The 25,306-nt window shown below is 52.4% G+C and overlaps 10 protein-coding genes across 10 annotated transcripts; 4 read left to right on the plus strand and 6 right to left on the minus strand.

Moving 5' to 3' along the window:
* Window positions 1-302: 302 nt before the first annotated feature.
* Window positions 303-2,377, plus strand: ACHE_70484S (cytochrome P450; the record flags this gene model as incomplete). Its single annotated transcript, XM_043282822.1, has 4 exons — window positions 303-432; window positions 482-1,318; window positions 1,376-2,051; window positions 2,353-2,377. 4 exons carry the CDS (start codon window positions 303-305, stop codon window positions 2,375-2,377), a joined length of 1,668 nt encoding a protein of 555 aa, XP_043140163.1.
* A 532-nt stretch (window positions 2,378-2,909) lies between these two features.
* ACHE_70485S (3-hydroxyacyl-CoA dehydrogenase family protein) lies at window positions 2,910-3,919 on the plus strand (the record flags this gene model as incomplete). The annotated part of the gene is made up of 3 exons (XM_043282823.1): window positions 2,910-2,988; window positions 3,049-3,693; window positions 3,759-3,919. 3 exons carry the CDS (start codon window positions 2,910-2,912, stop codon window positions 3,917-3,919), a joined length of 885 nt encoding a protein of 294 aa, XP_043140164.1.
* Window positions 3,920-3,971: 52 nt separating this feature from the next.
* On the minus strand, window positions 3,972-6,381 carry ACHE_70486A (Zn(II)2Cys6 transcription factor; the record flags this gene model as incomplete). The annotated part of the gene is made up of 7 exons (XM_043282824.1): window positions 3,972-4,452; window positions 4,506-4,688; window positions 4,739-5,367; window positions 5,419-5,499; window positions 5,550-5,875; window positions 5,931-6,175; window positions 6,233-6,381. 7 exons carry the CDS (start codon window positions 6,379-6,381, stop codon window positions 3,972-3,974), a joined length of 2,094 nt encoding a protein of 697 aa, XP_043140165.1.
* A 438-nt stretch (window positions 6,382-6,819) lies between these two features.
* Window positions 6,820-8,946, minus strand: ACHE_70487A (translation initiation factor 2A; the record flags this gene model as incomplete). Its single annotated transcript, XM_043282825.1, has 4 exons — window positions 6,820-8,599; window positions 8,646-8,717; window positions 8,771-8,840; window positions 8,922-8,946. The coding sequence occupies 4 exons, from the start codon at window positions 8,944-8,946 to the stop codon at window positions 6,820-6,822; spliced, it is 1,947 nt and encodes a 648-aa protein (XP_043140166.1).
* A 731-nt stretch (window positions 8,947-9,677) lies between these two features.
* On the minus strand, window positions 9,678-10,587 carry ACHE_70488A (uncharacterized protein; the record flags this gene model as incomplete). Its single annotated transcript, XM_043282826.1, has 2 exons — window positions 9,678-10,467; window positions 10,517-10,587. 2 exons carry the CDS (start codon window positions 10,585-10,587, stop codon window positions 9,678-9,680), a joined length of 861 nt encoding a protein of 286 aa, XP_043140167.1.
* Window positions 10,588-11,299: 712 nt separating this feature from the next.
* Window positions 11,300-12,811, minus strand: ACHE_70489A (uncharacterized protein; the record flags this gene model as incomplete). The annotated part of the gene is made up of 2 exons (XM_043282827.1): window positions 11,300-12,684; window positions 12,769-12,811. The coding sequence occupies 2 exons, from the start codon at window positions 12,809-12,811 to the stop codon at window positions 11,300-11,302; spliced, it is 1,428 nt and encodes a 475-aa protein (XP_043140168.1).
* Window positions 12,812-13,768: 957 nt separating this feature from the next.
* On the minus strand, window positions 13,769-15,107 carry ECO1 (ESCO family N-acetyltransferase; the record flags this gene model as incomplete). The annotated part of the gene is made up of 2 exons (XM_043282828.1): window positions 13,769-14,984; window positions 15,076-15,107. The coding sequence occupies 2 exons, from the start codon at window positions 15,105-15,107 to the stop codon at window positions 13,769-13,771; spliced, it is 1,248 nt and encodes a 415-aa protein (XP_043140169.1).
* Window positions 15,108-17,154: 2,047 nt separating this feature from the next.
* On the plus strand, window positions 17,155-18,305 carry EMG1 (18S rRNA pseudouridine methyltransferase; the record flags this gene model as incomplete). Its single annotated transcript, XM_043282829.1, has 3 exons — window positions 17,155-17,197; window positions 17,506-17,765; window positions 17,829-18,305. 3 exons carry the CDS (start codon window positions 17,155-17,157, stop codon window positions 18,303-18,305), a joined length of 780 nt encoding a protein of 259 aa, XP_043140170.1.
* Window positions 18,306-20,299: 1,994 nt separating this feature from the next.
* ACHE_70492S (uncharacterized protein) lies at window positions 20,300-22,341 on the plus strand (the record flags this gene model as incomplete). The annotated part of the gene is made up of 2 exons (XM_043282831.1): window positions 20,300-20,475; window positions 20,523-22,341. 2 exons carry the CDS (start codon window positions 20,300-20,302, stop codon window positions 22,339-22,341), a joined length of 1,995 nt encoding a protein of 664 aa, XP_043140171.1.
* Window positions 22,342-23,271: 930 nt separating this feature from the next.
* On the minus strand, window positions 23,272-25,246 carry ACHE_70493A (uncharacterized protein; the record flags this gene model as incomplete). The annotated part of the gene is made up of 2 exons (XM_043282832.1): window positions 23,272-25,135; window positions 25,188-25,246. The coding sequence occupies 2 exons, from the start codon at window positions 25,244-25,246 to the stop codon at window positions 23,272-23,274; spliced, it is 1,923 nt and encodes a 640-aa protein (XP_043140172.1).
* Window positions 25,247-25,306: the final 60 nt, after the last annotated feature.

Here is a 25,306-nt window from a genome sequence, read left to right on the forward strand (position 1 = left end):
CATTCGCTTCTTTAAATAAACGGCTGTCAGCATTTCTATCTATACAGAGTCCGAACCGACCAATCGGAATCGCGCAAATTCCGAGGAACTACACGTGTACCCTAATCAATTAACAAGGAGGCTAGACCACAACACTGTGAGTCGTCGTAATAGTAATCTGATACAAGTGGATATAACTGCGGGAATTAGAGAAACCTCGGGATCTTTTGTTAGGTAGGGTTTTGGCATAATATATAAGTTGAGGGTTCGGACGCTTGTTGTCAAGACTTGCAAGCTAAGTCAGGTTCGCAAATACAACCAACATGTCTCAGCAATTCTATCTTCTTGGAGAGCCAGTCTCTTCGGCAAGACATCTTCCCGTGGAAAAGACTCTGGATCTAGAAGGACTACAGTATGTAGTCGCTGCGCATTTTGCAATCGTCGAGGCAAAGGGTACGTTACATTGTCTCAACCAATTCCCACACAAAACTAAGAAACCTAGGAATCGGCTTCCAAGACGAAGAAACCATCTTCTCAGAAGTCCACGACATTCTCGCCTCCAAAAACCCCATAGCCATCACAATCGATGGCCACGCCGTCCGCGACCCCCCAGGCCCCAATGGCCTCCCCTACGTTGGCAACTACTTCGAAGTCTACCCAGACCACCTGGGCAACCACCAGCGCCTCTTCGATACTTACGGCCCAATTTTCAAAGCGACAAGTCTTGGCCGGACGACCTACCACACGAACGATCCGCAGATCTCTGCAATCGCCTTCACCGAGTCGGACTTTTTCTCCAAAGAGATCAACGACGCGCATCCACTGTCTGCCCTCAAGACCCCCGCTGCGGGTATCTTCTTGGGTGACACGGATACAGAGGAGTGGAAGGTCACGCATAAATTCTTGCCTCCAGCGCTAGGCCCCAAGGCCGTACGGCACTACGCCCCCACGATGCAAACAACCGTCGAAGACGCATGCAAAATCTTCGACGAGTTGGACAAGCAGGGCGAGGCGTGGAACGTGTACCAGTACATGCTGAAGCTCGGCTCACAGGCCGTGGGTAAGTTAACACTGGGACTGGACTTTGGGCACTTTGTGGGACCGGATGCGCCGCTGCATGAGATGGTTGGTGCGATTGCGGAGATGCTGTCGTTGAATAAGAAGGTGACGAGTAAGGGCGATTGGTATGCGAAGTTGCCGTTTGGGGAGCCGAAGAAGTTGCAGGAGTTGAGGAAGCGGATTGAGGAAATGGTTGAGGAGTCGATTCGGAACGCTGAACGAGGTGGTGTTGAGGATCTGCCGTTGCAGGATGCTGCACTGAGGGCAGCGAATATGGTTGGTACGTTTTCTCTCCCCCAGTCTGTGTCTCTTATTGTCCCATACTAATGCCGAGTAGACTACGCAATTCGCGCAACCGACAACAAAGGCGAAAAACTCCCCAAAACCAGCCTCGTTTGGTCCCTCGTCGTCGCCACCGCCGCCGGCTTCACGACAACCTCCTCCCTCCTCTCCTGGCTAATCTACGGCCTCTGCACATACCCAGGCATGCAAGAGCGTCTTCTCCAAGAGCTCATCGACAACGAGATTGACGAAAACACCCAAATCACAGCAGACGTCATTGACCGCCTCTCCTTCCTCGACAAATACATCAAGGAGACCCAACGCCGGCACAACCCCTCCTTCCAACCCGGCCGCACCGCCCAACTCGACCTCATCCTGCCCGGCGGCTACAAGATCCCAAAGGGCTCCGTCATAATCGTAGCCCTGCACCACATCCACAACAACCCGGCTCTGTGGGATAACCCGGCGCGCTTTGATCCCGACCGGTGGGATACGGATGCTGTGAAGAACAGACACCGCGCGGCGTATGTTCCGTTTGGAACGGGGCAACGCATGTGTATTGGGTTTAACTTTGCGTTGCAGGAGATTAAGGTGTTTTTGCCGAAGTTGGTGTATCGGTATGAATTTCGGAGAGAAGGGGATGGGGCGATTGAGTATGATCCGATGTTCCAATTGATTAGGCCGAATAATTTGTATGTCAGGGCTGAGAGGAGGACTAAGTGGCCTGCTAAGTCCGTTTAATTCGTGTTTTAGGATTTTGATAGATAGAATTTAGACTTTAGGATATAGAATTATAGATTTGTTTCTCATGTCTAGTGTGCATCTGTCCGAGTGATTATTATTTAATACAAATACAAGACTTGCAAGTTTTTTTTTTTTTTTTTTTTTGGCTGGAACTTGGATTGGGAAATAATATAAGATCAGTCAATATACACATTTATTAGTATGAGCATGTCAAAGCTCAGCTCTCATATAGACTTCAAGCTAAAATCAATCGTCCTACATCACTAACCCTAGTCTTGAACTACACAGCCCGAAGAACTTCACTACGGAGTAGTCTATCAAGCATATCAACCGCAAAAAACCACTCACCAATAACACCAACGACAATAATACTGTAAAACCTCGTTATAACAAAGCTCGTTATAGCGAGATCCCCGCAGTAATACCTTTTCCTTCCGCCTCCGTCTCCGTCCATCCGCCTGCCGTGCGTATCGGTAAGCCGAATCCCGAGCACCTGACAGACCCACAACCCGAACTGACATCTATTCCGAGCCTCTTCCTCGGTACTTAAATATAGACTGTTATCTTTTCTGGAAAGATCATGGAATTCTCGGGGATTCTAGTCATCCTCTGCGTACTCAATATTCCGAGCTATACATACCGAGTATAATCCGTAGACAATGCCCCAGCCCACTTACCGCGGGTATTGCGGACCGTATGTGCTTTTGAGTACATAATGGTTTCCGAGGATGTTGTTGTAGTAGTAGTTATAGGGTAGTAGTATAAGTATGCTTGATCGTACTCAATCCAGAACTACTCCATTCCAATTTACACAAGTCATAACATCAAATTGAACGTCCACGACAATGTCCACCTGGAACGCTGAAGACTATCGCAACCGCCCCGTCACCATCCTGGGCGGTGGCGTCCTCGGCCGTCGCATAGGTACCCCTCTCTATCCCTCCCCTCATTCCATTTATATCAACACTTAAATTAATGAAACAGCCTGCGTCTGGTCCTCGGCTGGCTACGCCACCCGCATCTTCGACCCCAGCCCCGACCAGCGACAAGCAGCAATAATGTACATCACCGAAAACGCGTCCACCTACGCCCAACGCACCTACGCCCAACCAAGCAATGATATCCAGGCATTCGACAACCTGGGCGATGCAGTCTCAACAGCCTGGCTAGTCATCGAAGCCGTTCCTGAGAAACTAGCTCTCAAGATCGACACCTTCGCCGAACTAGCAACCCTCGCCCCGAAAGACTGCATCCTAGCATCAAACTCCTCCTCCTACAAAACATCCGAAATGCTTGACAAAATCCCCGCAGAGGCAGAAGCTAGATCCCGAATCCTAAACACGCACTACTACATGCCCCCCGGGAACATGATTGTCGAGCTCATGACGGATGGCCACACGAGTGCGTCTATCTTCCCGTTCCTTGTTGAGCGGAGCAAAGAGGCTGCGTTGGTCCCGTATGTTGCGAGGAAGGAGTCGACGGGATTTATTTTTAATAGGCTCTGGGCTGCTGTGAAGAGAGAGGCGTTGATGATTTTGGCGGAGGGGGTTTCGGAGCCGAGCGAGATTGATGATATGTGGAAGAGGATGTTTGTGGAGGGGGGTGCTGTGCCTTGTGCGATGATGGATAGTAAGCCTCCCCCTTGTTTTTGGAGCCCTTGAGGCGGTTTAGTGGTTCTGTGACTAATGATGCAGATGTCGGTCTTGATACGGTTGCGTTTATCGAGGAGCATTATGTCAAGGAGCGGGGCCTTTCTGGGGAGAAGACTGTTGGTTTTCTGAGGGAGAATTACCTGGAGAAGGGGCGGTTTGGGTCGAAGTGTGAGAAGGGAGGTTTGTATCCTCCTAAACAGTAAGGATGTTTAGTTTGATTATTGTACTTGTTAGTCTATTGTGGTATTAATACATTCACTGATCAACCCATAACTGTCCCCATGTCTCCCAGAAGTTAAACGTAGAGGCTTCGTCAACCAGTGCATCGATTAGATCACTGGTCATCTCGGTGTTCATGTTCAAATCTCCCTCAAATGGGACGCTCACAGCTTGAGCTTGCACGTCACCACCACCAGCACCAGCATCAACAGCCATGGGAACAGAAGCCACAGGAACAAGGGCAGGAGGCTCGGTTGCATTCACACTTGCACCCGCATTCGCAGCAAGCCAAGTAGGACTAGGCATCCCCATAACCCCCGCATCCCGTGCATAAAACTGCTGAATAGCCTTTGCAAAAATCCCTCGATAGATTGACGCAACGGTATATACCTTCTGAAACTCCTCCATGACCATCATGCATACGTTAAGCTTGTTCAAACGCAGCCGTCGCGAGAGGGAGTTTGCCGAGTTGCAGTTGAGCAGGTGCATTTGCATTGCTGGGATGAGGAGGGGTGGGCTGTCATACATGTTAGGGTTTTATCAGGTTATCAAAAGGGGGGAGGGCCGTACGTCATTGGAAGGGCGAATTCGAGGAGATTCTCCTGGGCCAGCATGTCAAGGATATCGTTTGTTCGGGAAGCTGCTGTGTCGGCCTCGCGGCGCATTCGGTGCTGCCATTTCTGTTGCTGTGCTGGATGGAGACCTTCTGGTGATTCGGTTCCGTAGGGGCGGTAGAACATGATGAGAATCGCTCTGTCTGCGTCAGTACCAGCCAGCCTCAACAACAAACAGGGAAAACGAACTGGTAATGCAGCTGCAAATGATAAACATAAAAAAAAGCCTCCCGGCTCAACCCAGACCCATTATCATCACCAACATCCGGACACCGACAAGATAATATCTGCGCCTCCAGAGCCTCAACCTCCCCCAACCCAGGTCTCCCCCTCAATGCCTGATAATTCAGCTTCAGCACCTTCCCCAATACCTTGCTCATCTCCACTAACATCACCCAAAACCCCGCCATCCTCTCCAAATCCCTTGGTAGAAACGCCTCCTTCACACCCCTCTCCACACCCTCAAGATCACTCAACAAATCCTCCGCCCTCGCCATCGGCATATCACAATCATTTAGATCAATCCTCATCGGCCGGCCCAGCGTAAGGCTCAGCCAGCGGTCGCGGAAGAAACACGTCCACCAGAGGCGTCGCCAGAGGTGCCGCTGGCGGTCTGTGATCGAGGCGTTGCGGCGGGTTGTGCTAGTGCTGTTAGTGTTGTCGGGGTTGCGGTGGAGGCCAAGGATCTGGCACATGTTGACGGAGATGCCGGTCCAGTACCAGGGGGCTGCATGTTGGTCTGTCTCAGAGTGCCAGAAGCCGAGGAGGAGGGAGGATTGGAGGAGGGTGATTCGGTCGGTGGTGTGGTTGTACATGGACTGTTTTTCATTAGCGTATTCTGTATTCGGGTCTGGGTAACGGAGGAATACCCTTGCGCATGAGTACATGGCTGCTTTCATCGCTTTCCGGGATTCGTAGCCCTCGCTCTGGCATATCGGTATCGGGATGAACTGCCCTCGTCAGCCCTGGGCTCTAACAAATACAACGCAGGTAAACCCACATTAACAGCAGCGAAAAACACACTCCACACCAACAACACATTATAATCCTCAAACCTCCCCGCCGCAACAGCACCCAACAACCCATCTGCCTCAATAATCGGCATGATCGGATGCACATGGCGAAAGTACGCACGGATCAGACTATCGCACGCCTCCTTCCCGGGTAGCGTGAACACACCCTTACTCGCTAGATATTCTCTATCTTGGTCGGAGAGCGAGTCGGAGAGCGAGGCGGCAGGCATGTGCATGGGAAGGAGCAGGTGCCGCGGGAGATGTTGTTCGGGGGAGCAGAGGTCCAGGGTTGATGTTATGCCGGTCTGGTCGCCTGCCACTGTCAGCATCTTTATATTGGATAAGTGTTTGTTATGAGTGAAGGGTACCAGTATAAAAAGGAACCTGCCCAACACCTTCACGCTGACCCAGTGCAGCAGCTGCAATTTCAAGCCCGTTGCGCTCTTCATCTTGTATCCGGTCACTGGCATGCGAGGGTGACTCTGATGGTTCAACATGACGAAAATGGCTGTTAAACGGTTGACTCGACGGCAGAGCATCATTAGATCTATGCCCAGGTGAATGCGGCTGCGAATGCGACTGCCGAGCCCTCCGCTCTTGAACCCTACTCAACCTATCCACACAATACATGAACACACAATCCTATTAAAGTTCACGGTAACAAACTCACGTCAAACTCCTCCTTTCATCAACCACGCACTCGGCGCGGTCCTGCGCACACCCAATACACGGAATCCCCGTGACCGTAAGACTGCAGCGGACTTTGCGGCGGCGGCACGATTCGCAAGCAATTGCCGAGCGGTAGCGGCGGGTTGACATTGGCTTTGCTTGGCTTAACTTAATTTCAGCTTGATTTTGTTCGGATCGGTGTGGTATGGGGTATGGTTAAAGGGCTCTAAGGGCATGCATGGGGTCCCGAGGTTTATGTAGGTTCCGAGGAGGAGGCGGGTTACGGGTACCTCGGTATCCCGATCCGATCGATCCGCTGGGTTGCTGTTCGAGTCATGCTTTATTGTTTGTATGGCATACAGAGACTAATACGATGGCACAGGTGGACAAGGTGCATACAGTCCAAATTGCAGCTATGTATATCTCCAGATTCTCACCACTAGATAGGAAACTAGGGGTACAGAATACATCACATGAATCCAATTCACCAAACCAACCAATACCCTAAATGTCTAGATGCTATGATGCAAGCAAGCAAGCAAGCAAGCAAGCAAGCAAGCAAGCAAGCAAGCAAGCAAGCAAGCAAGCTCAACCGTTATACCCCAACCCCTCCAACTCCTTCCGCACCCCCTCCTCCGTCTGGATCTTCTTCATCTGCGTATCCTCCAACTTCTCACCTCCAGCAAGACGCATCTTCAACTCGTCAATAGCACGCATCTTCTTCAACAACCCGCGGATCTTCTTATCCTGCGCGCCCGGTTCTTCCACAGGGGCAGGAGCAGGTTCGGCGGGTTGCTCGACGGCCTTGGCGGTGCCGTTGGTCTTGTTTCCCTTGCTGGCGCCGTTGGCATTAGCAGCGCGGTTACCGTTCTTCTGAGCGGCCGCGGCGGCCGCGGCGTCGTCTGCCTCCTTCTTCTTGGCTTCGCGCTTCTTCTTGTTCTTGGCGGCGGATTTAGAGAGTTTTTCTTGCTCGGAGCCCGGCAGTGGGACGCCACCGCCTGGGGCGGCGCCTGGGGGGAGGTACTCGGGATCAGCGCCGGGGACTTCGCGGCGGCGGGGCTTGCCGAAGCTGCTTGCGGAGGCGACGCCGGAGCCTGCGCCGTCGCGGATGAATGCGGCTCCGCCCTCGTCTTCACGCTTGAAGGCTAAGGGTGTTGTCTGGCCGCGCGCTCCAGGGGGTCGGTAGGCACCGGCGGGCTTGACGGGGGCTTTCCGGGTGCTGAGGTAGGCGAGCGCGGAGGGGTGCGGGGCGGGAGGGTTCTTGAGCGGGTCAGCTGGGCCGGCGTTATGTTGGACGTCGGGTTGGGGGCGCCAGAAGACGTCGTAGAGCTCGTGCATGTCCTCGTTGTACATGAGGCTGCCACTGACGTGCCAGATACGGACACCGTTGTCCACGCGCAGACGCGGGCTGGTCGTGGCCGTCAGGATGTACTGGCCATCGGGAGACCACTCGCACACACTGGCGTTGGACGCTTCCACCGTCGTGACTTTGGTGTAGTCTTTGTCCACATCGATGATGTCCATCTGGCCAGCCAAGTTACCGAATCCAGCCACCAACACGAAGCGTCCGCTCGGCGAGAATAGGATGGTGTTGCGAGGTCCCAAGGGGAAGGTGTGCTTGGGCACACCGCGGAAATTGAAGATGGTCGTCTTGGCCGGCATGTAACCGTACACGACACCAAACTCGCGCGAGTTGGGCGACCACGACACATCATGGATCGGTCCCTCCTTGTCCAGTTCCACTCTCGAGTCGAAGCCACCGTTAGAGCTGAGCAAGTACAAGGTGGTTTCACCGTAGTAACTCTTGCCCGTGCGGTCGACCTCGGTCTGCGCAAGCACAATCAAAGTAGTTCCCTGAGCGTTCCACTTCAACTGCACCTTATCACCCTTGAAGAAACTCTTCTGCGACACCGGCGCACCGAACTGCGGCACAACGAACACCTTGACCGCAGCCGGTTGTCCCTTACGCTCGGGGACAAAAACCGCAATCGACTGGCTGTTCTTTCCCGGCGAGAGCGCAAAGTCCGCCACCCCCTCCACGCGCAGCTTGTTCCAGACCGTCGACAGGTTCTCGCTCTGGTAGAACTGGACTTCGTTGGTGACCACGCGAGCACACAGCTTCTCGTCCGCCGAGTACTGTAGGTTCCAACCGGTCTGCGACTTTTGCACGAAGCTGCCCACAACCGTGTGCTCGTCTCCGACCGCGCGCCACACCTTGAGGTTTTTCACAGCGTCTCCGTTGGCGTCTTTCGACGGACGCTGCCAGGTGATGAGGTAGGATCCGAGGGGCGAGAAGGCCAGTTCGAAGACGTTCTCGGCGGGGATGGTAGAGACGGCGTGTCCGACGGAGGGGTCGATAATGGTCACCCTAAATCGTCAGTCCCAGTTCTTTTCAAACCAGGTATAATACTCACTTGTCAGGAGACGCCCACGCATAATACCGACCGCACGGGGAATAAGCTGCACAACGGAGGTTTCCCTCAGGTCTGACCCGTCAGTCATCCACTACCTCCAATCTCAGACAGAAACAATATCGTACCTCGTAAACCCGGGCAAAGACTCATAAACAGGGGCTGCATCGAGAATGCCAATGCCCTTGACCGTTCGGACTGCGATGTCAGTTAGCCAGTGCGCCTCACACAAGTACCAACCAGGAAATGTGTCAAAAAAAAAAAAAAAGCAAAACTCACAAGCAAGCTGCGTAGGAGCGGCCATTTTCACTAATCTGATCCTGCACCGAATTCAACCCAGCGCAATGCAAAGTATGCTATCGTATGCGAATTTTCCCACAGGGAAACGATTCAAGGCAGACGCGAGGAAGTTTTCACTATCCTCCCTAGTGTGGCGAAGCACGAAAGCCGCAAGAATCCCCAGCAAGCGTGATATAAACAAGACAAAATCCGCAAAGACAGCAAAAACGAGTCTGTCTGTCTGTCTGTTTGGTTTGTACTTGGTGGTTGTGGCGAGCAACTGGTGGTGTTGGTCTGACGCAACGGAGGCCACTACACAAATTCGCACAAAGAGAGCCCGAACGAAGGAAGAGTCTTTCAGGTCTGCAGTTCAATTGGAGTTGATGCTTGACAAGTCAATGCCAGCAAGTTGAAGGCAAGCAGAGCGCGAGAGGGATGGAGGGGTGTAGAGAGTGTAGAGAGAGTGCGTGCGTGAGGTGTAGGTGGAAGGGAAGAGGTGGAAGTTGAGTGGGTGGAAAAAGTTCGGCGGCATGACTACAAATGATAACTATACAAATATAGATACTTTTACTGTCAGAACTCGAGTTCAGTGAAAAATTGCAATCCAGCGATTTACAAACAGACCATAACTATGACAACCATAACAGAAATCCTAACCATTGCCCTGTCCTCCTTAATACGCCAGTACAAGTACACCCAACCGAACCCGAAATAGAACATACCCAAGAGAAGAGCAAAAAATCAGAGACTAAGAGCTTAACTACCCTCCCCATTGTACGGAGTAGCCAACCGTGGAGTCCTCGCAGTAGTATCAACCACATCCGCATCGAAAGTCATCCCGTCAATCATCCTCGCATCCTCACCACCCTGCTCCGGCACATTCGACGATGATCCCGCCGGCGACAACGGCGACGGCATCATAGGACTATCACCCTGACCTTGCAAGTATGCCGCGATCGTATTCGCCCGGCTCGTCGTCGGACTACCCAACGAGCTAGGTGTGCGCCGACCACCAGACGACACCCGGTTCAAGTTCGGCCGTGAGATCGGTCCGCTAACTGTGCTCGCACCCTCACCGAAGCCAACGAGACTGGCATTGCCCTCGTCACTGATGTTGCCTACGCTCGAGGTACCGTCATCAGGGTCCTCGCTCATCTTATCGCCGTCAAAGGTGAAGTCGCTGCCGCTAGCCCAAGTGGTGCGGCCGCCCACGCTGGCTGTCGTCGCGCTGGCACTGCCCACAGTGCTGCGCTCTTTGTTGTTGTACTGGCTGTCGAAGTAGCCCGGGGTGATTTGCGCCGCGAGACCGGAGCCGGGTTGGGAGGTGGGACTGGCGCGAGCGGTAGCGACTCGTTCGAGGCCGGCGAGGCGGGAGATGCGGTCTGCGCGCTCGGCCTCGAGGGTGTTGGTGGAGCTGAGGGAGGTGGTGGAAGAGTGGTGCGCATGGCGGCCGTGGGGATGGGGCTGGGGCTGGCCCTGGTGGCCGTCTTTGATGGCGGTGGTGGACAGCGCGGAGAGGGAGGTAGTGCCTGAGTTGGGGGTGCCACTGGTTTGTCAGTTGGTTTTCTTCGCGTATATGAGGCCAGTAGACTTACGGTCCCATGTCAGATGGAGTGACGGAGCCGGAGGGCGGAGGAGGCAAGTTGATCAAGGTTGGAGTAGACATATTGTCGTCTCAATCAGATCAAGACCAGCTGAGAGTAGATCAATTAGCGACAGCCCAAAGCGGACTCGATTGCGAAAGAAGAGCAAGAGTATTGACTAGCAATTGACTGTCAAGCCAAGTCAAGCTGTGGATGTACAACACAAGCAGAGAACAAACGATGACGGTGAATGGGAGTGTAAGTAGGTGGAGGGGCGAGTTTATCTTTCCGCATTCACCAGACCACAAACAGCTTACTGATCCCCTTACTATTAGTTATGTATATTCTTCTGACATCGACATGAGTCGCATTCTTTTCTCTATTATTATTATTTTATCCTTAATTTCCTCTCTCAAAATGAGGCGACGTCATGGCTCTCCGCAGCCAATCAATCCATGCTCTAGCACAACTATGTACATAGTGCATCATACTAGAGTACAACTATGTAGATACAGAGAATACAGAGTAGAATCATAGCTCATTACGGTGTATATACTTGTATGCCATCAGTCTCTCGAGTGTTTTCAGAACATAGTTCGCCTTAACTCCTCCCCAGACTCGTCCCCGAGATCCACTTCCGTCCCAGACAATGCTTTCGCTCTCGCCACCGCCGGATACGGAGTATGCACTATGTGTGCTCCGGAGTATGTACAATGGCAGGGAATCATACATGTAATTAACTAACAAACATAAGCGTCAGAACCATGAGTCACTGCCCATGCAAGGCATGGACAACTAATGATTGCTCTGACGGCTTTCATACCGTCCTCGTAGATCGTCCACCTCCTTCTGTAACCGCGACAGATCTTCCAGTATATTATTCGCGTTCGATGGTTGAGGTTGAAAGGTACTCTCTTCTTCCGTCTTCTTCGGCTGCACGTAGCTGGTAGGTCGGGCGCTATCGTTGCTATAACGAGCTCGTCGCGGCGGCGGCGGTGGAGGAGGCGCTGTGGCTGATGAGGATCCGGACGCTGTTCGTCGGATAGATGTCGTTCGAGATAGTGGTGATTCCGCGGTGGGTGATAGCGGCGACGGCGCTTGTTCTTTAAGAGACGAGGTATGTTTCAATGTATTCTCGTCCGTTTGCAACGACAATGGCCTCGACGTTCGTTGCACCGGCGGGTTTAATGACGTGGTGGTGGCACCTGGACTCGGAGGCGGGGATGGCTTGATACTCTCGCTCCCAACCGGTAGTGACAATCGGTTCTGATTCTGTTTCGATGATAATGTAGATTTGGATCTCTTCATCTGACTATGTCGTCGGCTGAGCGGTGGCGTGGGCGGACGCTTGTATTGAGACTGACTGCGCTTGAGCGTGTCCGTCGCTCTGGTGTTGGGGTTCTGATTCGGATTCTGATTTTCATTCGAAACTGACGAGAAATAGTCCACTTGGACAGACGGCTTGCTAGACTGCGACGGCGTACTCGGCGTGTAGAACGAGGTCTCGGAAGAAGAATCATGGAAGGAAAAGCGTTTCGATTCGGCCGGCACCGGCTGCGCAGGATTATTGATTAATTTCCCATGATGGCTCTTCGGAGGAGGCGGTGGCTTCTTCTCCTTGTTCCCTGACCGGCTACCCAGGGATCTTGTATCGATATCCGTAACTGACGTACGTTTGTTTACCGTCCCCGAACGTGTAGATAACTGAGAGACATCGGTGCTGCTATTATTCGCAGTCCGGGACCCCGTCGGAGGCGGAGGAAGTGGACGACTAGCCCGTTTTGCCGAATTTGGATGTAACGTGTTGCTTTCTTTCGTGACCGATGTATCTGCGCTCGTAAAAGGTGCCGACGATAAACTGTCGGGCTGAACGGCGGAATCCCGTCGAGTCTCCTTGTAACTCCCGCCATCGCCATCGTTATCGCTCAAATGTGAAGCCTGCCGGAAGGGATCTGACGTCGAGCCATCGTCGGACGATACGGATGTAGTATCAACATCCCTAGTCGATGCCGTTGTCGTCGTTGACTCGGCGGTATGAGTAGCAGCGGCGGGGTTCTGATTCACGTTGTCCTGCGCGTCAAACGCCTTTATATCCTCATTTTTATTCTCATTATCATTAACCGGAGCCCCAGCCGGAGCGAAAAGCGAATCATCAACGAATTGCGTCGTAACCGGAAGCGCTGCACCACGATCAACATTAGCTTCACATCTTCCCCCGGGGGGCCCCAACCGGAAGTGGCGGCAAGAAACGCAGACTCACTCACCGTCAGGCTTCCTACTAAGGCGGAAAGGATTTAATCCAGACATCGCGAAGGAAGTAAACTGCGCCGAGCATGAGAATGATCAGAGTTGGGATGGAAGTCAAAAAGGAAAAAGGGGAGGAGGAAGAGAAGGAAGAGGAGAAGGCTGAGGTGAGATACTAACAAGGTTGGGTTGGGATGGCCGTTTCCGGATAAACCGCTATAGTTATTGTTTGGCTTCATAGATCGGTTTATAATGATTACAATGGTTATGTTCTATAACATCTGATATTTTAGGTCTTTTTATTGTAAAATGACTGTTATTGTGACTTTGGTAACACATCACATCACAAGCTTCCGAGTACATCGGCAATCTAATACTCCATACGGGGTAGTGCTACTACTGTCCCCCTGCTACTTTGAATACCAGATATTCTGTAATACTATGTACAGAATAGAATAGAACTGATGAGCTGGCAGACTTAACACCAGCCAGTTACATAGTCCGGCTGTAATCATGTATGCAATGCCGTATCGATCTCTGCATGTCATTTGCCTCTTAATGCTACGGGTATTGTTGGGGTTGAATTCTGAAGTTGAAGTATGCCAGGCCATTGCTGCAGCTAGATCATAAAGTTATCGACCTGAAAGTAGTGTGAAGTATGCCTGCTATTCTGGCTGACTGCAATTTGCTCCCCTGCCTCCCGGCTCTAAATGATAAAATCACAGCAAGATGCAACCGTTGACAATAAACGACGATAAACAAGACCTATATAGTACAGAGAAGATATCAAGAAAAATGAAAAAGAAAAAAAGAAAGAAAGAAAACCATAATCAAGACACAGCATCCTGTCAGGTCCGCGTTATACAAACTGGGCCAGATTGCTTTGCGCGCAATCTCTTCGTATACCAAAGCCCAATGGATTAAACAAACAAATGAAAAAGGGTATCAGTCAGTCAGTCTTGTACTGAGTGTAACGTCCATATCTGCTCCATCCCACGCATTTCCGGTCCTGCCAATGGCTCAACTCTCATTGTAAACATGCCACGGCTCATCAGGCCCAAAGAATGACTGAATCAAACGATTCCCACTCTCGGTGGGCTGACTGAAGGCAATCTGCTCCCTGGGAATTTCCATTCCGTAGATGAAATTCACCACCACACAGTCCAAGAGATCCATGGCAATTCCTTTCCGTCGGGAAGAGCCTGACGTCCAGATCCGCGAAATGCCGACGATGGCGGGATGTGTCTCATCTCCAACTGTAATCGAGGAGCTGTTGTTGGACGGGCGTTCGGCACCGACACCGTTGGCCTGTGTTGCCGACTTTTGGACAGGTTTTGATTCCCAAATCCGCTCCGTCAGACATGCTCCCACGCAGCGACTGTCCTTCATATGTAGGAAGACCTTGTAGCGATCGACTTTCTCCAATGACTCGTGTTGTTGATCTTTGGGAGGCTCGACTTGGCTCCAGAGGACATCGTCCGGGATCTCCGGAGATGAAAGTTCCTTGCTGATAACCTCCAACACTTTCTTCGCCTGGTTCTTCGCAGAGGGCGATGCTTTGCGATCCACGATGACCACATAGCCCTCATCGAATCGAGTCGCTTCGTAAACCCAACGACATGCATTCGCCCGCATAAACGCCTTCCCAAGATCCACTCCGGTGGAGTTCATATCATGAAATTTCTTATGCAAAGCCGCATCCTCCGTATTGGTAGGATTATACTCCATCCCACAAGTCGTACATGTTTTGCGCACATCCCGTCCCACGTCGATCTGCATCTGTTTCAGAGTCGGCTGTTGCTGCTGCCGTTGTTGTGACGGCTGCGACGACTGTTTCTGCTTTTTCTTCGGCGGATCGGCCGACGAGCGCACACTGTTGGAGTTCACCTCGGAAAGCGGGGTGCCATTGGCACCGTCCTTGGTCGCAGAGTGCTTGCGCTTGAGGAACGAAAACGTGGGTTTCCGCGTGTTGGCCGGCGGGGGGCTCAACCTGGGTGGCGGCGACGAGGGAGGTGTTGAGAGGTCATCATCCTGCGTGGCCTCTGAGAGAACGATTGAATTGCGACGCGACGGACTGGATAGGATGGCGGCGGAGGACTCGCGTATGGCATACTGCAGATTGGCTTCCGCTTGGTCGGACTCGTCGCCTGCTTGGACGCGTCTCTTCTTCGCGGCAGGGTTTTGGTCGTCGTCGTAGACGCGCCACAAGGGTCTTCCGTAAGTTTTCATGAGGCCTCTGTCATGCCCAATATGTTAGCATTATGATCCGACACCACGACAAACGGTCGCCGTCAAGCCACCGGCCGACGTCATGCAGAGCAACGTACCGCTTGAATGAATTTGTTACAGTCCACGGCATCTCAATGTCGACAAATGCATTTACTTGGGAGCGCGAGGCGACATGGACGAGGCTGGAACGGGAGGTTTTGTATAAATTCGCCCTTGATGCTTTTTGGTGGCGAACTGGACGTGTTTACTTTTTATGCGGGATTCGGCGCAGGAGAAATCACGGGCAACGCGTGTGGTTGGCGCTAAGCCACTTTTAGTCATATTGCTGTCACACGAGACTTGTGTACTTACTCGGGGTGTATTTGTATAGGATTGAGAAGCCACAGGAAGAGCGAGTAGTAGTAGTAGTAGTAGCAGTAGTAGCAGTAGTAGTAGTCGTCGTCGTTGTAGTAGTAAAGAGAGGGATATGAGATATTGTCGCGAGGTATGTCGCGACTGGAATTCCGTGAGGACGGAGTATGCGGATATGATGAATGATGATGGAACCACTGTTAATGAGGATGAACAGTATAGAGAAGATGACAGAAGAAAAATCAGAAGAGAAGAATGGCACTCTGTAGAAAGAAGATGACACTATCAGACCACTGGTGCTGTGGGACTTCCAGCGCCCCTTAATCACCACTACTTCCTACTATGTATAACTATACGGACTCCTTAGAATTGGGGCCTAATCACCGCATTCAAATCAGCTCCCTCCAGATGGTGAGTCCCCTCCAAGACATTGTACGAGGATCCGGCTGAATCTGACAGATCCTCCCCAGGATACGGGTACACAGAATCACATCCTCGGCTTGGCTTGGCTCATAGCGATCGTGCTCTTTTTGCGATAGATGAGAGCACATCATCCTGGGCGATGGCGTGTATTCCTCATCTCAGCCAACCCAGTCGATGCTATGTCTGCGAGATGTTGCCTTGCTTGCGCAGCTCAGGCTGAGCAGGCTGCACTTGTAAGCAGTAAAGGTCAGACTCCGTTTGGTGTGGGGAGTTTTGACTGACATCTGCTTAGTGTTCGTATAGGCAGTGGCAACAGAACGGTCAACAGTAGGCCTTGAATCATGCCCGCGCAATTATTAAATAGAATCTTGGGTCTACGAGTTCGTTTATACAGGTTATCCGGTGGCAGACAGATGTGCCCAACTATCATCACTCTCAGTCCACGGTTGTTGATGCAAAAGATGCCAGATGCTATCTCCGGACTCCGTACTAAGCACAGGTCAACAGATTCTCGGTTGGCTACTATCGTGCAACGAGCTGATCTCTGGTGACTATGCAATCCCATCACTCGCACTCCCTGCATTATCAAGGTCGCACCACCAAGCTGTTTGCGCATCATCGCCTCGATACCGCTGGCATGTGTAACTTGAGGTTGCCTTGTCATGATTCAGCTGCGAAGTTGATACTCTCTACTCTGGTTTCTCGTTATTTTGCCCTGTTGGGTAATTTGGCCCCATGGCGATGCTAAGAATCAAACCAAGAGTCCCAATCATGTGCAGGATACTCGGACCCCGGGCGACGATCTCCTGTGACAGCGAGAATGGCCTGCATAATATCGCTCATGCTTGTTGATACTCTCGCACTCCGGGACCGGCGTCAGACAGAGTAATATTAGTTTCGCCGACCGGAAATACTTGCACCGCCCAATTGATGCTTTAGAGTACGTTCACCGGAGGACTGACGGCCGTGCTCAACGCCCAGAAGCTCAGCTATTCTGCAAGCCCTCCTCAGAGAAATTAAGCATGTGCTTTTGCTGTACCGGCCAGTCCTACGGAGTAACGGAGACAACGATCCCGGGTTAGTCGGCCTACGAGAGAGCATCAGTGTTGATTAACTTCGCACACACGGCGTATGTCGGTTATTAATTGTTGTAGTAACAAAAGCAATTCGATTCAAGAGAACCAGATGGAAGGATATTGACTCTTCGTATCTGTACACATTATTGTTCTGGTTGTTGGTATGCCTCGTTTAGTATATTAACTCCGTCTGCCGCTTTTCGTCAGGTTTTTTTTCTCTCTTCCTTTTTTACTTCCGCCATTTCGCATTCTCAACAAGAAAAAAATTTTTCCTCTACTCTTATAACTTTTCCGATTGCAAAATCAACAGTTAAAGAACCAGACACAATGGCAGACACGACTCAAGTGGCCGGAAAGAGAAAGCGTGCGAGTATGTTTAATCCAATGGGAACCCCCCCCGGGACAGTCTTTTTCTTCCGTCCCCTCTTCTTTCACCTTTTCTCTCCCTCTCTCTCCCCTCTCTTCCTCCATCTTCTCTCAACGAGGCGCTTCAACAATTTTATCCTTATAGTTATACTGGATATCCTGCTATTCTGTTCAACACTACATTTGTGATATCTCAGACTGTTTTTGTGCCTCTGCGAGATTCTCGTTTTTGCCCCTCTTTTTGACAACCCGCCACTGGACACGATATCATCTTTAGTACATACAAGAAAATGACTGACCAACCTTCCTCAGGAACCCAGTCCTGCCCTCCACCCGAATTGCCCCAGCTGGTCGCTGAGCAGCACGTTCCCATCCCTCCCCATGACAAGGACACCAAGCGTTTGATTGTTGTTCTCTCCAATGCCAGCTTGGAGACCTACCGGGCTGCCAGCGGACGCAGCGGTCCCGGTCGCGACGAGAAGTACTCGTTGCTGAACAGTGATGAGCACATCGGTGTCATGCGCAAGATGAACCGTGACATTAGCGAGGCTCGACCGGATATTACACATCAGGTCAGTCTTCTTTACTCTTGACATGTATCTGTTCGTACGGTTACTGATTGTTTTTCACTGTAGTGCCTTCTGACCCTCCTCGACTCGCCCGTCAACAAGGCCGGAAGACTGCAAATCTACATCCACACCGCCAAAGGGGTTCTGATTGAAGTGAACCCCTCCGTCCGTATTCCCAGAACCTTCAAACGGTTCGCCGGTTTGATGGTTCAACTCCTTCACCGGTTGTCTATCCGCTCGACAAACTCCCAGGAGAAGTTGCTGAAGGTCATCAAGAACCCCATCACGGACCACCTTCCCCCCAACTGCCGGAAGGTGACTCTCAGTTTCGAGGCTCCCGTAGTGCGGACCACCGACTACGTCGAGTCACTGGGTCCCAACGAGAGCATTTGCATCTTCGTTGGTGCCATGGCCAAGGGTCACGATGACTTTGCCGACTCCTTCAAAGATGATACCATCAGTATCAGCAACTACAGTCTGAGTGCAAGTGTGGCTTGCAGTAAATTCTGCCATGCTGCCGAAGAAGCCTGGGACATCCTTTGATTTCCCAGCATCTATGCGTCAACCGCATATTTAACGAGGGAAGGGAGAAAAGAAAATTTTAACGAGGTGATGAATTTTCTTGCGTTGGTTGCCCGATGCGATGATCAAATGCCGCAATGCCAAAAACGCACGATATTTATTTTTTTTTTGTTGGAATCCTTTGTTCAGGGGGTTTTGCAACGTTATCGTCGCCACAGCAGGGCCACCAGCTCACCATGGGCCTCTACATTCCAGGGACGGCTTATGCGATGCTGGGCAGGTTACAACGGGCCCAACGGTTACGACGGCCCAAGGCAGAGTTTGGCCTTGGCCTGTGGCGATTTGTGCGCTGAGGACTTGAGCGCGTGCCAAGTGCAGCATGCCAAAGAAAAGGAGGAGATATTAAGAGAGACGTGGTGGTTAGACGTCTTGGGGACTGGCACTTTCCACCTTATTTCGGTAGACGAATTCAACATTCTGTTCCCTTCCATGTCTTCAACAGACTTGGTCACTGTATGGATAGACCAGACAGACGGCTATCCGGGAAAGCAGTACGCTGCACGAGAATCCCTACTGGCATGGAGAGACATTGTCTGGTGATGAATTGCTCTGGCCAGGAGGGGGTGTCAGATCGTAGTCGTAAGTACGAGCACTTTACTGTACTCCGTAGACAGCGTAGAGATGGGTGCCTCGTTTGTGCCTGAACTTCGAGGCATTCACACCTCTTCGTTGATCGCCTTTCTGGTGTTTCGCCTACAGTACTCCGTACTCCATACACCCACAGAATCATTCTGCCTCCTGCAATTCAACCGGCGACGTGCCCGCTTCAATTCATCTCACCCACGTTCACTCAGTAATGGACTCTAGGCCATAACCAACCCTCATTCGCCCGGGTGCTCCCGGTGGCTGGAGACCTCGACGTGGCACGCAGAAATCCCAGCATTGCCTCTATCCACAGTGGACCGGACCAGCCGCTTCACTTTTACTGGTTACGGATTACAAGCGGATGACAGCGAGTTATTATTTTTGACAATACAGCCAGAATATGGGGATCAAGCAATGCACGGAGTTCACTCTGAGCAGAGCCCGAACGAACTGAGCGGCTTGATAGGATGGGAACCTCCCATCCTTCTAGAAGATGATCTTAGTGTCTCGCTAAGTGATCATGGCCATGGACAAAGTTCGGCGGTCAGAGTGCGAATACTGCCCAAGACGAACGAGGCACAACGCCATCCTATCGGTCTGACTCTCGGGAGATCCTGACAAAGTACCGAGCACTTACAGACGGTGTGAAAAGTCTGTCTGCCCCTCAGCGGTGCTGGTCCAATACGGGCTGTCCCTGATGGTCCTTTGACTTTCTTTCTCGCTGCCTTGTCGCCTCACCAGCGTCAATGAATATGCACTCGGGACCTTCTATCTGCAAAACGGGCTCCTGTCAGTAGTATCCCTGGTCTAACCTTGTCCTATCCTCTCCTGATAGGCGCTCATCCGACCCGGGAGAAGACTCAATTCCCCGCGATGACCTGGCTGGTCGGTCCCACTTCGAATCTCTCCTGGTTTTGGAGCTTCACCGAAAGAGAGCGAAGAACGTAGCCATGATGGGTCAGAACATGCAGTACCGAGAGTCCTGGTTGGAAGACCTCGTGGAAAGGCCGAAGATTGCCTGCAGTACTGGCGTGTATGCTATATGACTGGTCAGTCTTGCACCGTATTTCCTTTCAGGGCTGGATACATGGTTCTCTAAGCTTTTCCTTCGTTTCCATTTCGCCGTATATTGGGCATCTTTCTCTTTCTGTCCGTTCGTATGCCTTGAAATACTGCAACCTTCGCAGCTGCCTGACTCGGGTTCTATCTTTATTGATTTACCACACATTGTCAATCAGTGCTGCATATAACACTGTCTTTCGCTTTAAATCTCACCTACCCCGCCAGACAGCACACATAGTCAATCATCATCTACGACTTCACACCGTATTACTGTGAAAACTCGCAAGGTCTTCCTGCGAGACGCAAAAATGCCTCTGGCTCACCTTACCCTCACAGTTCGGGATGTTCGAGCTGCCACTTCGTTCTTTCTCGCTTGCCTGCAACCCCTCGGTTACCAATTCGTTGGTCGCCATGAAGATTACATCGGTTTCGGGCAAAAGACCAACGAGCCAGCTGACTTTTGGATAACAGAACAGAAGCCAGGGTAAGTCATTTTATCACCCTATCCCAAAACCCTGCTAATCCAAACAGACTACCCGCTGGCGCAGCACATCTCGCCTTCCCCGCCCCCTCAAGAGAAGCAGTGGGCAAATTCTTTATGGCAGCCTTGAAAGCCGGAGGAAGAGTACACGGGGAACCGAAACTGCGCGATCCCGAATCCGGGTACTACAGTGCCGCCATTATAGACTCTAACGGGAACAGCGTCGAGGCTGTCTACCGTCCGGGCCACTCGTCTGCAAGGTCGGCGGTTAGCTCGTCGATTGACAGTACTGTTTCTATTACCACTAAGAGTAGCTCGAGGGCCAGCTCTAGAACGCAGACTACTGTGCCGTCTCGGTCAGAAGCCCGGTCGCATACGTCAAGGGCTAGCACTAAGGTGGAGAGACCTCATCCGTCGGAGAAGCCGAGGGACTTGAGAGAACCGAGAGAGTCTAGAGAGTCGAGGGACTCGAGGGACTCGAGGGATCCGAGAGAGTTTAGAGAAGCCAGGGAGTCGAGGGAATCCAGGGAATCACGGGGACCAAGGGAATCAAGGGAACCGAGAGACATGAGGGAGTCGAGAGAGCCAAGGGAATCACGCGGGTCAAAGGAGTCGACTGCTAGCTCGAATAGCAGACGGGGGAGTTCGACGGCCCAGGCTCAGGCCTATGCAGCCCAGCAGCGAGATCACCAGCAGCGAGAGCAACAGCAGCAGTCTGATGGCAGCAGCCGGGCGGCTAAGACGCTCGTTGGCTCGCTCATCGGTGCTGCAGCAGGTGCTGCTCTTGCCTATGCCTGGAGTGGTAATAACTCTCAGTCGCCATCGTCGGAAGATACAGCTTCGCAGCCTACACAGCCCACGCAACCTGCGCAGCCCACCCAGTCTGGTCAGTCCGCACAACAGCCACCCCGCGAACGAACTTACCAACAAGCGCCGTCCTCGCGGTCCTCGTCCCAGACAGCACAGACACTACCTATCAGAGCCATCGAGGCCGGCGGCTCATACTTCCCGCCGAAGCAACCGGATCCCCCTCGTCCAGGCCTGACCCGCAGCGTCACGTCGAAGAACCCCCGCGCCAGCACCATCTACGAAGGCTCCGAATATGGCGGCAAATCCGAGGCCAGCCGTACATATCTCGACGACAGCGGCCGTCGTGCCTCTGACGGTGGAGCCGCCTTCGGTCTCCCAGACATTGCAAACCTACCCCTCCGAGCCATCGAGTATCCCCCACCTACATACAGCAAGGCAAACGAACCATCGCGGGCGATAGACGACAAACGCAGCATGTACTCCGCCTCCACAGCCCGCCCCTCCAACGCCAGTTACCAATACCAATACCAGGACGACCGCGACCGCAACCGCGACTCCGCCTACGCCCTCTCCCACTCCAACAGCAACAACAACAAATACAATCCCAACAGCACCGCCTCCCGCACCCCCCGCAACATCCCTCTTCCGGACTCAATAGCCTCCTACCGCCCCAGCAACGCCAGCGGCAGCGGCACAGACACCGGATCATACACATCCGCGCGCGGCGCCCCCCTCACAGAAGGCTCTCTCGCATCTTTCCGCAGCAACTCCACAGTCCCCATCCCTGAAAGCGTGGTGAATGTCGACGTCGACACAGACGTCACGCCGGATGACTCGGTGAGCCAGATTTCGTCGAACGGGCACCGGTCAAAGGCGATGCCGAGGCAGATGCCTGCGCCTGCACCTGCGCGGTCTGGAGTTTCGGCGTCGGCGCTGTCGAAGCGGTCGAGTCGGTTTGAGGAGCCGGTTAGACCGGATGATAGTATTAGTCAGGTTTCGTGTAATTCGAGGTCGACGGCTAGGGCTGGTGGTGGTGAGCGGAGGAGTCAAGCTGTATAGTTTGGACTGTTGTTTGCTTCGCTTTCGTTCCCGTCGGGTACGGATTGGTTTCTTCTTGACTTTCCTCATCTTTGTTCATTTACATTCGATCTGGGTGTTACTGAAGCTCTTGATGGACGCCTGCATATTCTTTATCAGACTATTTTTTGGGGGGAGTTGGCGTTAGGTGTATATAGTGACTTATTGATCAATTGATATCACCGATATATCCAGTTTGAATATGCCAATGTCCCTCCTACCTGCTACGTATGAGTAGAAAAGACTAATAGGATGGATAGCAGACGTAGCGATATCTCGGTTGATAGTTAACAATCCTGTCTATATATATATATATACGAAGCCCAGCAATGCAGTCCCTGTAACTAACCTCGTTCCAAGAACTCGATACCTACGAAATAACCAAGAACTCAACTACAGCCAAAAGGCAAAGAATGTCCCCATCAACACCCACACCCCAACTCAACGCCCGGCAATCGACCACTGACCCTACCACCACCCCTGGTGTAGACACGTCCAGGCCGAGAATAGCGAACAGAGAGCTCGACACTGCTAAAAGGAAAACAGCGTCACTTACTCCGTTGCGTTTGTCGACGGCCATAAAGACTGATCAGGAGCAGCGCAGAGAAAATAATGACTGGGACTCTGGAGTGTTGGATGGGGGCCTGAACGAATAATGTGCAATGTGATATTGCTTTGTTCAGGATAGAGTGTTGGAAAGTGTGAAAGAAATGGGGTTGATATATCGCATCCGATACAGAGCTTATTCCTGAGAAGGAATTTCAAGGCATGGATCTCGCCTTGCGCTCCACCTTGCAGCGCGAAGAGTAGTTGGATCATAATAGAATTTTGAACAAGGAAAAGAGAAAAAGGAGAATGCTGTATTTGGGTATCTGGGGTAGTTGATGCATTCCCTCCTACCTGAAAACTAGATTAAGTAAAAATGCGCGCTCGTTTGATCGGGCTTCCCATCCGGAGTGAGCGATTCCCACTCGCCATACCGCTCAGCACTCGGTCCATGCCGTTCACGTCGAGTTCGCCACGACGGAGCATGAGTTGGTCTACTTCTGTAGTGATTGGTTCCTCTGCTGGTCGAGAGGCCGATTCATAATGCGGTTCGACCAGTTGTGGGGCAAGGATCATTATGCGACGCTCTGCGGTAACAAGGATGTCGAATTCCCGGCGGTCGCCGGTCTTGCGAGTCTGGCGAGACGCTGCGGGGAGATGGCCGATGCCTGTGAAGTGTTCGCCCATCAGGTGGACGTCTTGGATTGTAGACACGCGGCAGCGGTTCGATGAGTCGAATGTGCCGGCGGCTTTGACTGTGTTGCGCCATAGGGCTAGCAGGCTGGGGATGACTGCACTTTGGCTTCCGTGGCGCAGCAGGATCGACTCGTCAGGCAACGCATCTCTTGCTGAGTTGGTTTGGAACACGGACAATTCGCCGCACATGGATGGATTGGTGGACGACCCGACCGAGCCTTTGAGCAGAGTGTCTTCACGCACCCGCTTCGTGGCTGGTGTCAGGGGAGCGAATTTCGGTCGCTGCTCGGTCTCACCCAAGTCCGTCTTGTTGCTCAGCGGACTCAGAATGCGGCCGCTGACAGAGAATGTGGTCAGAGAACCTCCAGTGACTCCTTGAACACTAGACTGGCGCTGCAGAGGTCCCTTTGCCGTCCCCGGACCAGCCCCCTCGATGTCCCAGACTCCCCATTCCCCGTCGGCCATCAAGACCATTACTGCACGTCCTCCAAGCACCCAATCAGCGTCAATGATGGTCTTTCGGCGTGGAAGCTCCGAAGGCGTTGATTCAAAACCAGGGAAGAGACTAATGAGCCATCTCCCTTCCGTCTCCGTAATCTCGTAGTCGTTCTGCGGCCCGGTCCTTCGCGACGCCTTGGATGGCTTGGTAGAGAAGCACGAATAAATTTTCACGCATCCGTGGAATGCTACGAGCAGGGTCGCATGGCGAGTTGACGGGTACCCAGAGGGATTGAAGGCGATTGTCTGGGCAGGAGCGGGCAAATAGCGTCTTCTAGAGTCGATATCCTCGTCTGACAGCCGGTAGCTGACCTGGCCATGGCTGGATTCCTCCGATAGCGTAATCCGGTGTATCAAAAGCAGTCCCGACGCCTCCGCAGAATGAGTTGCCACAAGGAGATCCCATCTTTCCGCCGTGTTTCCATTGTTTTCAACCCCCTGGCACGTAAATGTAATCGAGACACCCCGCGGAATTTCCTGGTGAGAGACTCCGCCAGCGATGGAAAGCATCTGAATGTCCCATGTCGACGGATCGGTCTGAACAGTGTGCGGTGGTTTCAACGGCAGTGTAACGATTCGCGTCGAGAAGTCTGCGCAGACAGCAGCCACCACAATCGAACGATTCAACAGAGGCGGGAACGGGTCAAGCACTGAGCGTGCAGCCTCCGGGAGAACGCGCGGTACAGCCAAGTCAAGAACTTTGCTTCCCAGCGGGATATCGATCTGTCGGAGGATTTCTTCGAAAGGGCGAGCAGGGTCAACCTCTGTTTCCTCCTCTTCAAAATCATACACAGTCTCTTCTTTCTGCGCCTCTGGGCTGTTTTCATCGTCCGAATCAATGATCATGACCGCATCGTCCTTGGGCTTCTTCGACTTATCCCCGTTCGGGGATGCTGCTTTCGGGACCGAAAACCGTCTTCCACCTCTCCAGACCACCTTCAATCCATTTTCATAGCCGTAGATGATAATCGAGGAGCCGTTCGGGGCGAGGATAGGATAAGCTTTTGCAGCGTGGACGCGGTGAGGGAGTTGGTAGCTGGAGCTGTTAGACCGGGTCTATCTCCAAATAGAAGTGTGGTGGCAATTACCTGAGCTGCAGGCCATCGTCCCTTGGCCTTACCAAGGGCGTATCGGGAAATGAGGGCATGGGTGGTGGCGATTCAAGCTCGACTGTTCCTGTTTGGTTGGCGATAAAAAAACAAGGGAG

Source organism: Aspergillus chevalieri, chromosome 7, assembly GCF_016861735.1.
Source record: "Aspergillus chevalieri M1 DNA, chromosome 7, nearly complete sequence".
NCBI lineage: Eukaryota > Fungi > Ascomycota > Eurotiomycetes > Eurotiales > Aspergillaceae > Aspergillus > Aspergillus chevalieri.